Source organism: Gastrolobium bilobum, unplaced genomic scaffold, assembly GCF_033153095.1.
Source record: "Gastrolobium bilobum isolate Gb01-03AN ecotype WA unplaced genomic scaffold, APGP_CSIRO_Gbil_v1 utg8466, whole genome shotgun sequence".
Classification (NCBI taxonomy): Eukaryota; Viridiplantae; Streptophyta; class Magnoliopsida; order Fabales; family Fabaceae; genus Gastrolobium; species Gastrolobium bilobum.
The window spans coordinates 202,012-218,166 of record NW_026897055.1 but is presented as its reverse complement, the minus strand read 5'-3'; the positions used below and the strand labels follow the sequence as shown (position 1 = coordinate 218,166).

General features: G+C 39.9%; 1 protein-coding gene across 1 annotated transcript; it reads left to right on the top strand.

Annotated features, from left to right (window-relative positions):
- Nucleotides 1-12,477: 12,477 nt before the first annotated feature.
- LOC133303776 (uncharacterized) lies at nt 12,478-15,386 on the top strand. Its single transcript, XM_061503751.1, has 4 exons — nt 12,478-13,576; nt 13,820-14,315; nt 14,366-14,765; nt 14,850-15,386. The coding sequence occupies exons 1-4, from the start codon at nt 12,478-12,480 to the stop codon at nt 15,384-15,386; spliced, it is 2,532 nt and encodes an 843-aa protein (XP_061359735.1).
- The last annotated feature ends 769 nt before the right edge of the window (nt 15,387-16,155 follow it).

The following is a 16,155-nucleotide window of genomic DNA, read 5'->3' as shown; positions in this document are numbered from 1 at the left end:
ACAAATAAAGTGAACTCTCATTTCAGCTCACTGAGATCGGTAAATGCAGTGGACGCGCGTTAATAGTATGCAAAATATTCTGTATCTAAATTTGGCAAGAATAATTTTATATATATATCCTCATAATTTTTGTAATTAAGTGAAGAAGAAAGCATTGAGCACATTTTAAGTTCTTAAATTTTTTCGAATGGAGAGTTGCAGCAGTGGGATGTATGTATAGTGGGCTTAACCATGGTTACTTATGTTGAGTTACGTTAGCCTTAGTTACTTAATAGAAATAAAATTCTGATTGTTGTTCTTAATAATGTAAATGAGATAGGCCGGCTTACAGGGACATACGGCCTCGTCTATATCAGGCCAAGTTTAGCCTATTAAATATAGTAAAATAGAACAGGTCTAGACTTTTAAAAAAACTTATTTAGAAAACAAGTCACAAATTTTTTTTTTTTACATGTCAGGCCTATAAGCTTACAAATTATCTTATATCATATTATTTATTTTAAATAAAATTATTATTTTAATAATTTTGAATAATAAAGTAATATTATTTTAATTATTCTTTTAATTATTAAATGTTTAATAGATTTAAACAGACTAACAGACTTAAACTAAGATTTTTGTTTTTTAAATATAAGTCAGACCAGACTTATAATATGGGTCTATATAAAACTAACATGTCAGATTAAGTCTAAAATATTTTATATAGGTCTAGGCTATTTAAGCAAAAATCTAGCCTATTTACACCCATACCTATTCCTAGGTTTTTTATCATTCTTCACTTGGCATTTTTAGCTTAACCCACATAATATCGTTCCCTCCAAATGAGAACTCTCCTAAGTGCTAGCTCTCAACCAAAGGGATTTCATGCAAGTCCCACTTAGATTTCTTCTTACAATTACTACCTCTCTACCATCTACCAATAGATTATTTAAGTTAGATTTTTTATCATTTTCATTTTGAAGCCAATAGTTTTTCATGCAATCTAACCTTGGTTATTTAGTCCTGGGTATACTTTTGATCATAGTTACTTGCAATAATTTCCCATTTTTTGGTTTTGAATTAAACTAGTTTCCCTTCTTTAATGGACTCGTTTGGCCATCTTCGCCCAATCGGATCTTATGATGTTCTTTCCTTCTTACTAATCCGTTCGGAGGCGTTTGGTACGTGAGAAATTTTTTTTTACTGAAAAAAAATGATTGTTAGGAATTTGGTAGAAATTTTTTTATCCCGGATAAGTTACAAAAAGGTGTTTGGTTGGCCAAGTTGAATTAATTTTACTGATGTTATTATTCATTGATGGTAAAATATTGATGGAAATCTGAAGCGAAATTACCAAAATAACCCATAGAAGCAGAGTGAGAGAATTCAAATTGGGCTTCCATGTTTTGGCTGAGTCAGCCCAGGTTCAAATATTTTATTTCACTTATTTTTTTATTTACTCTTGAATTTAATTATTTTTTAAAAATTCTCTTAACAATTTTTTTTTTAAAATTATTATTGACGGAATAAAATTATATATGGCTACTTCCTTGGCATGTACTTATTATATTTAAAATATGAGAAATGTTTAATTAATTAAAATTGTATTGACGCATAAAAAATTCATATTTATATTTTTATAGTGGATTCTAAAATATTGATTAAAAAATAATTAATTGAGAAGTAGGTAGTGATCATTAGATTCATCACAATGCTAGAGAATAATAATATGCATAAGTTAGAATATGGCCCACTGTGGCAAAAGAAACCCAATAAAAAAAAATTAAAAAAACAAAGAATGACCACAATTTCAACCACATATGTTGTCATCGTCAAGAAGAAGCGGTAGACGGCAAAAGCAAAGGCACGGAGTGAAATCTTAGTGGATGTAAGGGTTTTCCTTATGAGATAAGGAGAAAGACGTAACAGAAAGAGAGATGGAAGAGGATGAGAGAGAAAGGGAAATTAGAGAGAGAGATTGTCCAACTTTTCTTAGTTTTTCATTCACGCCCCTCATGGGCTTTATACTATCTCCCTTACAATAGTCATCTATTTCACGTAACTAACTAATACAGTATTTTCTCCTCTCAATACTGAACATATCTCATAACTAATTATTTATTGAAAGTAGTCTTGTAAGTAACTGGGCTCCTTCCTAGTACGCACGGGCATGTTGATGTTAGGCCCAAGTAGCTGGTCTGCAACATTCCTCCCTTGTTGAAGACAAAGCTCGTCCTCGAGCTTAGTGGGCTGCGAAGCCGAGTGGCCCAAGGGACTACAAGAAGCAGGGCGTCCAAGAACCCCTGGAGTAAGTGTCGGTGGTGTAAGTGAGCTGGATATCACTAAACGTTGATTGGCGGATGGGGGGATAAGAATCCCAGAAGCTGCAATCTTATTGGCTGTGTTGTCGGTGACTGGCAGGGGCAGTGCATCGTTCGATGGGGCAGTAATTAAAGTGGGTGAGTTTGGTTGGGAAACACCAACGTTATTGCCCTTTAGTTTATCCAGCTCCCCATGTTGTCTCACAGAATCCGAAAGAACCAAGTGCTCATCCTCCCAAGTGGAGGCATCCGGTGGTAATCCTTGCCACTGGATTAGAACCTGAGGTATTGCAGTTCCGTTTCGCCAGATGACTCGACGATCTACGATGGCGGCAGGTTAATGGAGCAGGGGGTCTGCTATAAGATCCACCGGAAAAGGATGCACCACGTAGCGGTCAGACATTCTAAAGGGTCTTAACAACGAGATGTGGGCCACAGGATGAGTCTGTGAGCCATCAGCCAAGCGGAGACGATAAGCCACAGGACCGAGACGTTCCAAAACCTCAAAGGGTCCAAAGAAACGAAGGCTCAGCTTGTGGGGCGAACGACGATGGACGGACAGCTGACGGTAAGGCTGTAAACGTAAAAGGACCTGGTCTCCAACATTAAAGGTAACATCTTTTCGCTTTTTATCGGCTTGAACTTTCATGCGAATATGTGCCTTCCTCAAGTTTTCTTTTAACGAAGCAATAATGTGCGACCGTTGTTGAAGGTCAGAGTCCACGGCTTCAAAAGGTGTGGTCCCTAAGGAGTACTCCAAGAGGCACGGAGGAGGACGTCCGTACATAGCTTGAAAAGGGGAAAAACCAGTAGAGCTATTGTGGGCCGTATTGTAATGGAACTCAGCCCAACTTAGAAAGCGGGGCCAAGCCGAAGGAGTCTCATGGACGAAGCAGCGTAGGTAATGCTCTAAACTCCTGTTTATTCGCTCTATTTGCCCATCTGTTTGGGGGTGATAAGCCGATGAGAACTGAAGTTTGGTTCCTTGTAGTTAGAAGAGTGTTTTCCAGAACGTACTGACAAAAATAGGGTCACGGTCAGAAACTATAGACCTTGGTGGGCCGTGGAGCTTGCCAATATTGTCCCAAAACACCTGTGCAATCTTGGAAGCAGAGTATTTTGGTGGAAGGGCCACAAAGTGAGCACCTTTGGTTAACCTGTCAACCACCACTAGGATAGCTGAAAATTCGCCAGATAAAGGTAAGTGAGTAATGAAATCCTTTGAAAGATCAGACCAGATGGTGTCTGGAATGGGTAGGGGCTGTAGGAGACCATATGGGGAATGATTGGGTGCTTTTGTTTTCTGGCAGATTTCACAGTGAAAGACATATTGCTGAACATCTGTCTTTATCTTTTTCCAGGTGAACTTGGCACCCAAACGGAGCAAGGTGCGACGGACCCCAGCGTGGCCACAAACGATGGACGAGTGGAACTCATGGAGAAGGACCGGAATCAACGATGAAGCCGCAGGAATGAACCGACGATGACGATGAAACATCAGACCGTGTTGTGTCCTCCAGTGAGGCCATTTAGAAGGATTATGTTGTAATTATTGTAGAATTAGTGTAGCGTAGGGGTCCTATTGTAACTCGAACTGAATAATGGAACTGTATTGTGAGACAGGGCCACTGATGGCCATTAGAGTAGGGGATAAGTGATCAACATCCCCCTCAGGCTGGCGTGAGAGAGCGTCAGCCACCACGTTAGACTTGCCTGGTTTATATTGTATGACGAAATTGAATCCCAACAGTTTCGCCAGAAACTGTTGTTGTTCAGGAGTCTGAATCACTTGATACATCAAGTGGTATAAGCTCTTGTGATCAGTCTTGATGATAAAAGATGTACCTAAAAGGTATTGTCGCCATTTAGCGACTGCCGAAGTTATAGCAAACATCTCGCGAAAATAAGTTGACTTTGATTGCATGCTCTTAGACAGTTTCCGGCTAAAAAAAGCAATGGGGTGATCGCTTTGTAATAAAACAGCACCGATTCCAACCCCTGACGCGTCCGTTTCTAAGACAAAAGGACGATTAAAATTGGGCAAAGATAAAATTGGTGCATTAGTCAACAGTAGCTTAAGAGAATTGAAAGCCTGTTCAGCGGCTGGTGTCCACTCGAATGCATCCTTAGAGAGTAAGTTTGTGAGCGGAGCAGCCACTGTGGCGTAGCCCTGGATAAATCGCCGGTAATAACCTGATAAGCCCAAAAAGGCCCTAAGTTGTGTAACCGTTTTAGGTATTGCCCAATCCACCACCGCTTGAATCTTGGTAGGGTCTGGAGAAACCCCAGCCGCAAACAGAATGTGACCTAGAAATTGAATCTCCTGTACACCAAAAGAACACTTGGTTAACTTAGCAAAAAACTGGTGAGTGCGTAGTGTTTGTAGAACCTGGGTTAAGTGGTCTGTATGGGCATGGATAGAAGGGCTATAGATAAGAATGTCATCAAAGAATATAACCACGAATCTTCTTAGAAATTGGGTGAAAACAGAATTCATTGTGGCCTGAAATGTAGATGGGGCGTTCGAAAGGCCGAATGGCATAACCAGAAATTCAAAATGACCACTGTGTGTCCGGAAAGCAGTTTTATGGATATCCTGGGAAGCCATCTTGATTTGATGATAAGCCATCTTGATTTGATGATAACCTGACCGTAAGTCAAGTTTGGAGAAAATGTTTGCCCCATGTAGTTCATCTAGGAGTTCATCCACGGTGGGAATGGGGAATTTGTCAAGAACTGTAATGGCATTGAGGGCACGGTAGTCCACACAAAACCGCCAAGTGCCATCCTTCTTACGAACCAAAAGGACATGTGAACTGAAAGGAGACTTGCTAGGTTGAATAAGGCCAACAGCTAGCATGTCCCCAACCATACGCTCAATTTCAGATTTCTGAAAATGGGGATATCTGTAGGCTGGACCTGTACTGGTTTGGAATTAGGAAGTAGATGGATATGATGGTTAAAGGATCCATCAGGGGGTAGGGTAGTGGGGGTGCTAAAAACATCTTGGAATTGGGTCAAAATATGTTGAATCTGGGGGTGTTGTGGCGTAGGTGGAAGGACTAAGGATGGGGTGGGAACTGTGCTAGTAAGGCACATAAAACAAGAGGAAACAGAATCTTGAGTTACTAATTTGTGGGGTTGAGCATTAGAAATTTGGGTAGGTGGGGTAGGGTCCACGCCCTGGAGAAGAACATCAAGCCCCTTATAATGAAAGGCCATAGTCAGTTTAGAATAATCAGTAATGATTGGCCCAAGAGTTGCCAGCCACTGGATTCCCAGAACAATATCCGCTCCCTTGAGCTCGAGGACAAAAAGGTCCACCCAGAACTAGTGGGCTTGCAGAAGTAAGGGAACATCCACACAAGACGCTGTGCAAGAAAGAGCATCATCATTTCCAACATGCACTTGGAAGGAATTAATGTGGTGTAGTGTGAGACCCAGGAATGAAGCCATACGAGCCGTAATGAAGTTATGTGTGCTACCACCGTCCACTAGCACCTGAACATGTTTTCCCGTAACAGTGCCTGTTAAACGGAAAGAATGTGAACTATGATGGCCAAACAAAGCGTTAAAGCTAATTTCAGGTATCACTTCGGATGTGGGAATTTCAGAAACCACCTCTGTTGGGTCAGGGTCTGGATCATCACCCGTACCCGCGAAATACAATAAAGAAGCACAACCTTTGCATTTGTGCCCAAAGGAATATTTTTCATCACAATTATAACACAAGTTTTTGTCTCTTTTAACTTGCATCTTAGCTGGAGACAGCCGCCTAATAGGCACAGCTGGAAATGGGCCTGTGGGAGTAGGTGCAGGTAAAGAGCTTGGGCTTTTAGCAGCAAACTGCCACGAACGTGAAAAACGAGCCTCAAGGGTCTGGTCCTCATAAACCTGAGCCAAGGAAAATGCTTCATGATAATCATTGGGTCGGAGTGTTAACACAGATCTTCGAATGTGAGGTTTTAACCCAGAAATAAAAATGCTTCTAAGTAATGTTCTCGAAAGACCAGGAACTTTACTGACCAGTTTTTCAAACGTAGCCTGATATTCCAACACTGACCCAGTTTGATGGATCTTAACCAGGGTACCAGCAGGATCGTCAAACTCGAAGGGCCCAAAACGGTGATGTAAGGCGATGCAAAATGTACGCCAGTCAGTCATCAGCCCATTTTGATCCAAGCCATAAAACCAGCTCGCCGCTGGTTCATCTAAATGGAACGTAGCCAAATTTAAACGATCAGGTAATGGAACTTGGTAGAATGTAAAGTACCTTTCCACTGCAATTATCCATGTAGTAGGATCGCCAAGTGAAAAACGAGGGAAATCCAACTTGACATGACGAGATCTAGAGGGATCTGTGTCAGATCCAGATCCAGCATTTGGACCAGAGCCCAATAACCCTCTATTGGACGACGAATTGGCTTGTTGTAACTCAATGAGGCGGTTGAGGTCTTTATGAAAGCGATTCTGAGAATCCTGGAAATCTTGTTGTAATTTTTGCAGCTGCGTTTGTGACTCTTGAAGAGCGAGATGTTGTTGTTCTCGAACGAGTTCAGCAGCACGAAATTGCTGCTCCAGGGTATCGAGATGACCGCTCAACTCCCTTAATCTGGTATTTTCCGCCATGAAGCAGGGGGTGAGCTCGATAAAAGCACCAAATTGTAAGGGTTTTTCTTATGAGATAAGGAGAAAGACGTAACAGAAAGAGAGATTGAAGAGGATGAGAGAGAAAGGGAAATTAGAGAGAGAGATTGTCCAACTTTTCTTAGTTTTTCATTCACGCCCCTCATGGGCTTTATACTATCTCCCTTACAATAGTCATCTATTTCACGTAACTAACTAATACAGTATTCTCTCCTCTCAATACTGAACATATCTTATAACTAATTATTTACTGAAAGTAGTCTTGTAAGTAATTGAGCTCCTTCCTAGTACGCACGAGCCTGTTGATGTTAGGCCCAAGTAGCTGGTCTGCAACAGTGGAGCTCGGTGGGTGGCGTCAAAATGTCGATTCCAACAGCGTGCGTGGTGAAGGTGAGTGCAAGATGGGAGATGGTGGTGGAACTGTTGGGAACTTGTTTAGTTCTCCGTTCAGGTCCTTGAAGCTCTCCATCCGCATCTTGCAAAGTTCCCCTATTTTTCCCTAATGGTCGTTCTTCTCTTTCCAATGCCTTATTTGTGGTTGTGGTTCTTGCTGATCTCCAGCCTCCGAGTACCAATCTCCAGCAGGGTATTTTGGTCTCAAAATGTTTTCTTCAGAATTCGAGTTAATGGGAAAAAATAAATACCATGCCCTGGGTGGGATAGTTTTTTAGTTTTGTGTAGTTGAAATGGGAAATGATGGAGGAATAAAAATTGTTGTTTTGTTCACTTTCCTCGTACCAAACATAGTAAATAAATTTTTCTCACCTCACTTTTTCATCATTCCAACTAAAATACTCATACCAAACACCCCTTAAGGTTTTGGTGTTTAACCCTGGGCTTATTGGAAACCCATTTGCATTCTCAACGAGTCACCAACTTATAATAAGCCCAGTTTAATCTTTTAAGGCCCAATAGATCTATCTTGAGCACAAGTAGGATCCTTCTGCCCTGATTTTGGATCAAGTCACCTTAATCCTTCCTAATTTATTGATGCGGCGGCTTTTGAAAAAAGAATTTGAAATATCTTATTTTTTAAAAGGTAAAATTATTTTGTATTTGGATGTATAATGTGAAAAAAAATTTAATTAATTGAGTAAATACCCTTTTTGGTCCCTAGCAATATTAGCGAAATCCATTTTAGTCCATGACAATATAAAAGTACCAAATTGGTCCCTAAAGTTATGAAAAAAGGGCCACGTTAGTCCTTCTGTCAACTCCTCCGTCACGGTCAAACTAACGGTGCCCATGTGGCACGTTATCTGCTGACGCGGACTCCACGGTGGACACGGTGGAAAGCTGGACGACGACATTTTGAATCAAAAGGATTGCAAAGCTTTCCAAAGGACCAAACGACGTCGTTTTATTCTTCAGAAATGAAGAGGCACCAACACTGCAAGTAACCGTGGAGACTCGTTTTTTTCACTAAGTTATTGCATATGATTGGAAGACCATTGTTGACCTCCACTGGAAGCTTCGTTGAACGGTGAGGGTTGTCGAAGACGGTGGTTGCAGGGAAGGCAATCGAGCGTGGACTTTGAGGGGGTGTTTGGTTCAAGTTTTTGGAGATGATTACCGGTAATCCTTCTTTGGTAAATGTAATTACCACGTTTGGTAGAAGGAATAAATTACGATTCCCGGATATCCAAGGATTATCGGTAATTTGATTTATAAAGAAAAGTCACTATTCAGATTACCAAAAATAATATGGTAATTTGGAATACCAATCAGAATACCAAGTAAAGGAAAGCACAACAATAAATTTTGAGACAAAAATACCCCAATACACATAAAAATCTAGACCCAATCTATCAATTACAAAAGTAAAAATAGTTTGGGGTTATTTTTGTAAAATAACCTCATATTCCAAGTCATATTTCGTTCTAAACCAAATATGGAATCAGTAATTTTTACCCAATATTCCCGGTAATATTTTGGCGAACCAAACACATCTTTCGTAAGATTCCAAGTAAACTCAATTTCTACTGAATTCCCATTAATCATGATTCCCGGTCACCAAAAAATTTCTCCTGTACCAAACACACCCTGAAGGTTGTCGAAAGGCTGGTCCTGTGGTGGTTAAGGGAAGTTCGAGTGTGCTGGTTTTCTTACATGCAGTAAGGTAAGTGTTTTTTTAGGAAATCTTCAATATTTGTGGTCCCCCATCACCTGATGTTGTCTATTCTTTGTTGGAGAATGGTCCCCCATGTGCGCTCCATTGTGAGTTATCATGGTTAGGGTTAAAAAAAAATACCCATTTATGTATGTGGTCCCCTTCACTACCAGTTTGTAAAGTATATTGCCATTTTTTAGTGCATTGTGGTCACCAATTTTTTAGAGCATGCATAATTTGTAAAGGTGCAATTTTTTTCCACGTTATTGGCTTGTCCCCCCTCTCGGCAGTGATGAGTTTGATGTACATGGTTATTGCCATTTTTTAAATTGGTTTGTGGCCCCTGATGTTCGCATGAATATATTGTAATTTACAGCCCTGTGTTGCTTTTTTTCCAGATGGATGAATACATAGTGATAAGGTATCATCATGGGGGTGTGTTGAAGAGAGATGATAAAGGGGTCCTAACCTATATAAATGGAAAAGTGGTTGACTTACCTGATTTGGTAGTTCTCAGGCACAACAAATCAACTTGAGAGGATGCAGCTCACCTCCTTCAAATCCAGAAGAAGCAAATGCAGTGTTGACTGAAGAGACAATTAAGGCAGCCAACACTGGCACACGAAGCAGATTTATGCACTTCATGACAACACCTGGTTTCATGCCACCGAGGCGATCCTTAAGAAAATGAGCTGCTGATGAAGACGAACAAGGGAGTAGTGCATGAGCCAACTGAAAAGGAATGGATATAATGCCCTTTTTTTGTACATTCTGGCCATTTTTTTTTGAGGCCTTTTACAGATATAATGTAATCATTTTGATGCATGGCCAAGATTGTATTTATAGGCCTCACTTGTAATTTCTATCAGTTGGCTTTTATTTGTAATGCACTACTGGTTTCTAGTTGTAGGAAGACAATTATATGTAACTGGTTATATTCTGGACATGCATGTTATGTGGCAGGGTTGATGAATGTGATAAGTTCATGTCCATTTTATGTTTCTTAACTGAGTTAGCTTATTGTTGGTCATTTAGCTGTCATATTTGCATTCTGGTGCAGGTTTGTGCTGTGTTACTGATTAAACAGATCATGTCCAATTTTCTGGATGCAGGGACCAATTAGGACCCCGACAATCATTGTCAGGGACCAATTTGGACCCCTACATGCTGCATTTCTGATATCATGCACTTTTATTTTGTTGATCTGGACTGCATTCAAAAGCATATAAGTCAGGGACAACAAGTGTATCTGATGTAATGCACTACTGTTTTTTAAAATGAGTGCTGCATTTTGTTGATTTGGACATCAACAACTCATGTCCTATAATTCTGGAATCAGGGACCAATAAGTGCCCCGTGTACTTAGTCAGGGACCAAAACGACCCTCGAGTAACATTGCCAGGGACCTAATTGGTCCTCGTGTTTTGCAATCAGTAACAAAATATGCATAACAGTATGCAACTTCTGTATCAGCAATGTCATGAGTTATGTGTCTATATCAGTAGCCATCTATATCTGTTTGTGATACAATGTAGCAATCTTTTATCCTTCAATCGATGCCTAACTATGCAATAATATATAATGCCATAATATATTAAGGAATACATTCAAGACTTTTTAATAATAGGCCATATGATAATACACACAAACAGATTTGAACTAACATAATTTGTATAACAACAGGAAGGAGTCTCATTACAATTCACTGAAGCAAAAATACATTTGGGTCACTTGTTTTCACTTTTACCACACTAACAACAAACATACAGATCATGATCACACCAACACAAGCACCTAAGACCCTAGCTGACCTATCAACTGTCCTAATTTTTTTGTCCATCCTATCTAACTCCTCCACCATCTTTAGGTATACATCATTCAGTTTTCTTTCCTGCTGATGAAGCTTCATTCCTTGCTCAGTAATCTTCACATCTTGCTCTCTCATCATCATCTCCACATACTTCAACTTGAAGTTCATTTCAGCAACATCCAACTCCACAGTGTGAATTCTTGCTTCTTCCAGTTCCATGGGTTCATTACACATGTCATCTACCCATCTAAAAAAATTACAATAGGGCTTCTTCACCTGAAAAAAATAAACACCATGGTTAGCAAGTTTTCCAACTCAATAAAGGGGTAGATTACAAATTCGTACCTTGAAGTTAGGACACCCAAGGAAAGCCCTGTTTGGGTTCCTCTCAGTTTTGGAGGTATAGACAATACTTTGTCTCCCACATTTGCACCTCCAACCAGTGGTCCTTGCCATTGTTCTTCCCCCCATTGATTTACTCCCACTTGACCCCCCCATGCCAGAAGAAACACTCATCTTCTCCCACGCCCAGAAATCCGGTTGATGGCTTAATGTCTTTCGTCGAGTTTCAATCATCAAAGTGCAAACTTTCTGGCGGCGTTTTGCTGTTTACAAATTTGCTCATCAATTTGGGGGATAAATTTTCCGGTTTAGGGTTCGATTGAAGGCATTTGGGTTTTTTTCAATTTTAGGGTTCATTATTTGGGTTTTATCAATTAATTGCATTCAAGTAAAACGACGTCGTGCTTTCCATGGGTGTCCACCGTCGTCGTCCAGCTTTCCACCCTGTCCACCGTGGAGTCCGCGTCAGTAGATAACGTGCCACATGAGCACCGTTAGTTTGACCGTGACGGAGGAGTTGACAGAAGGACTAACATGGCCCTTTTTTCATAACTTTAGGGACCAATTTGGTACTTTTATATTGTCAGGGACTAAAATGGATTTCGCTAATATTGCTAGGGACCAAAAAGGGTATTTACTCTAATTAATTTAATTATTTGGATGTTAAATTTAAAAAATATTTTGTATGCATAAAATTATTAAAAAAAAAGTAAAACAAATAATAAAAACAAGTTCGATCCGATGGGAGGCTGAGTTTTTCAGCCCACTCTCAAAAGCGAATGACTGACTCATTTTTTAACTGATTGATGACAGGGAAGGCCGGCCACCTGCTTTGCCACCTCTGATTGTGGAGGTGGTAGTGTGGTGATGGGAATGGCCATGGTGACGATGATGATTGTGACGAGGCTGGTTGAGGTTGCAATTAGGGTAAATTTGAATCTTGAAATAAAAAAATATTTGACCTTTGATTTTTTATTTTTTTTGGTAAGCCAATTTTTTTTAAAAAAAATTCAATTTCTTTTAACTTATGCTTCTTTTAAAAGCTATTATCCAAATACCCACTTATAGCAAGAAGCCCATCCAAATGGGTTCCATGTCACAAGTAAATGATTAAAAAAAATTATAAACGATAATGCTATGGTGTATACTAATCATTTTTTTTATAAAATAATAATAATAATAATAAATAAATAAAATGTAAAGACTCAGATAACCTAACAATGAGAATAAAGTCTCAAATTTTATGGTCAGTGGAAGATTGGTGAGCGATGAGTGAGAGAGAGAAAGGTGATCATGGGAAGAATCCTGGCAAATCAAGTGAAGAACTTGACATTCTTCAAAGAAGTAATAAGAGGAATAAAGGTGAGGGAGATCAGTTTTCAAATGATGTATCTATGATACCTAGACATGAAGGTTGGATGGAAGATGAGAATGGCCAACGTTCAACCTGGAGGGAAATTCTGATGCGTCATAATGGAGAAGATGATGAATGGGAAGGAGAGGCGTCTGCCGAGGAAGACTCAGATGGGGAGGAACCTGCTGAGGAAAAGGATGTCAACCATGGAGGAATTAAGATGTGGGAGGAAGATGATGGGCGTACTTATTTTAGTTGCACCAAAAGAGCAAGGAAGAGAATGAGGAAACCTTGGGAGAAAGCTCTGATTGTTAAACTCCTTGGGAAGAAAATTGCGGTGGAGTTTATGAAGAAAAAAATAAATGTCTTATGGGCTAGAAAAGGCAAAATCAATGTCACTGATATTGGTAATGACTTTTTCGTAGTCCAGTTTAGTGAGAAGGATGATCTCAATTTTGCGTTGAACGGTGGTCCATGGATTGTTTTGGGTCATTATTTATCGTTGAGGAAGTGGGAACCAACTTTCAAACCTAATAGTGCTGGAATTGCTAAGATTGCTGCTTGGATTCGTCTACCGGATATTCCCATTGAATTCTATGATGAAGCTTTTTTTAGAAGGATTGGAAACTGGTTAGGCAAGATGATCAAGGTAGACAGCAATACAAATGCTCATGTAAGAGGACGGTTTGCAAGAATATGTGTGGAACTGGACCTATCTCAGCCATTAAAGGGTGATTATGTGCTGGAAGGATTTACCAAACAAATTGAGTATGAAGGATTAGGGCTCATTTGTTTTGGTTGTGGGAAATATGGACATAGCACCGAGAATTGTTCAGCTGATCCAAAGCAACGCAGTTCATCCGATATTCATAATGACGATCAAATTCATCAAGAGGAACCTGGCAACTCAGAATTCCATCGAAGCAAAGGATTGGGACCTTGGATGGTTGTTAACCGTCAACGCAGGAGCCGGCAACCTCCTCAGACGGCCGGTGCAGTCCAGCCAGACGCTAGTTCAAAAACGTTACAAAGGAATAATGATAAGGGAGTTATGACCAGCGATAATCATGGAGATAATCATGGTGATAAGAGAGTTATGACCAGCGATAATCATGGTAATCATGGTAATAAGGGAGTTATGACCAGCGATAATCATGGTAATCATGGTAATAAGGGAGTTATGACCAGCGATAATCATGGAGATAATCATGGTGATAAGGAGGAAATTACGCAATCACGGTTTGCAATATTAACAGCTGGACCTATTAATGAGGAGGATCATAATCAAATAATTAATTCTGTTACTCCTCATATGGGGGCCCCTCAGTTTGAAATTCCTCAGAAAATATGGACTAAATCCAAAAAGTCCAAAGATACCCCTAGGACTAAATCAACGGTTCCTACTATGCATGCGGCTCATTCTTCAAGCACGGGTAAGAGGTGTCCAGTCCAGAGTGAAAATCGTGAAGATCATACTCCCATTCCACCATCTCCATCAATTGCTACTCCCATGGCGGTTAGTCCTATGCAAGCAAATCAACATGATCAGGAAAATGGGATGAGAGCAGATAGCACTTTGAACCAGAATCAAGAGCAGTTATATGACACATTTCATAAAACTGGTCCTGATATATTAATTGACAACAGCAGCGACATCCAAAATCCTGAAACCTCAACCATCTCTACGTGCATGGAGGTGGACAGAGTTCACCAGGAAGATATTTCAAGAATGAAGGATGCAAGAACCTTGGAGTCTTGCATTCAACATAGTTTTTAATGAATTTATTCTTCTGGAACTGTAGGGGAGCAGTGAAACCCCAGTTTCAAAAATCGCTTTTTCTGTTTACTAGGAAATATAAGCCTAGTATTGTAGTGATTCTAGAACCTCGGTGTAGTGGTCAAAAAGCTTCTGACATTATCCGAAAATCTGGGTTTAAGCATGCTTTTGTTCAAGAGGCAGAAGGTTACTCAGGGGGTATTTGGATCCTCTGGAATGATGAGACTGGTCTCGTTGAAATTGTTAATCACACAAAACAGTTTGTTCATTTTAAAGTTCAGAATTTTCATGTTCCTTCCTTTTCTTGCACGGCAGTTTATGCGAGTCCTAGGGAAGAAAATAGAAAGGAGCTATGGGATGATCTGCTAAACATTAGTATCCATTGTAATAGGCCGTGGTTGGTGGCTGGGGATTTTAATGAAATAGCAAATCGGGATGAGAAGAAAGGTGGCTGTAGAGTTAACTTAAACAGATGTTCCAATTTTGCAAATGTTCTTCATAATTGCAAGCTGCTGGATCTTGGAGGATCAGGTCCTTGGTTTACATGGAAGGGTCCGAAGTTTCTTCATCTTGATCGTGTTTTTAAGAGGCTGGATCGAGCCTGTGCTAATGCAAGTTGGAAGACTACCTTTACTGATGCTGGCGTTAATGTACTTCCACGGATTTATTCTGATCATAGTCCCATTTTGGTCTACTTGTCTAACTTGGACACAGGTTGGAAAAATCGTCCCTTTCGCTTTGAGATTGCTTGGATGGAGCATTATAACTTTACTCAGTTTCTGGCTAGGAGCTGGAATGTTGTGAAAGACACTAGAACGAATCTGCATGATCTGACTCCAAATTTAAAAAGATGGAACAAGATAGTCTTTGGCAACATTTTCAATAGGAAGACTAACCTATTGCATAGTATTGCAGAAATTCAGAATCATGTTGATTATCATACCAACTTATCTCTCCAATCTAGAGAAAAAGAGGTTAGGAAGGACCTTGATGCGGTTCTCATACAAGAAGAGATCTTATGGTTTCAAAAAGCCAGGGTGAAATAGATAAATGATGGGGATAGAAACACCAAATTCTATCACATTAAAACAGCTACTCGAATCGAATAGGATTCTTGAGTTAAAAAATTCTGATGGGATTTGGGTGAAGGAAGCTAGACAACTTCATCAATTGGTAACAGATTTCTATAGCAACTTGTTTAGTGAGGAAGTCTTTAATCGTGATTGGGTGAAATCAAAGACTACTTGGCCCCTTCTGCACGATGATCTGCTATCTTATCTGACTCGTAATCTTTCGGATGACGAAATTTCAAAAGCTGTTTTTAGTATCAATGGGTCAAAAGCTCCAGGGGAAGATGGTTTTCCAGCTGCCTTTTTTCATAAGAATTGGAGTCTTATTAAGACTAATGTTATTAAGGATGTTAACATGATGTTTCAGAATCCCAATTTGATTCACCTTGTGAACTCGACTCTTCTGGTCCTCATTCCAAAAGTAAAGAGACCTGAAAGTGCTAAGCAGCTCAGACCAATCTCTTTGTGCAATGTCATTTATAAAATCCTCAGTAAAATTCTGGTTAACAGAATGAAGCCCCTAATGGAAGAGATGGTGTCTCCCTTCCAAGCTAGTTTTGTTCCTAAACGACATATCCAGGACAACATCATCATCACCCAAGAGCTGATCCATTCAATGCGTAGAATGAGAGGAAGAAAATGTTTCATGGTAATTAAAATCGACTTGGAAAAGGCTTATGATATGTTAAATTGGGAGTTTGTTCGTAAAATTTTGGATGAAATTCAAATCCCACACTGGTTCACA

Excerpts from the sequence above, each read along its gene's own strand:
- LOC133303776 (XM_061503751.1), top strand. The coding sequence starts at position 12,478 with ATGAGTGAGAGAGAGAAAGGTGATCATGGGAAGAATCCTGGCAAATCA. Across the intron at positions 13,577-13,819 it reads TGCAGTCCAGCCAGACGCTA|CTGGACCTATTAATGAGGAG; the intron begins GTTCAAAAACGT and ends CAATATTAACAG. Across the intron at positions 14,766-14,849 it reads CTGGGGATTTTAATGAAATA|CTGCTGGATCTTGGAGGATC; the intron begins GCAAATCGGGAT and ends CATAATTGCAAG.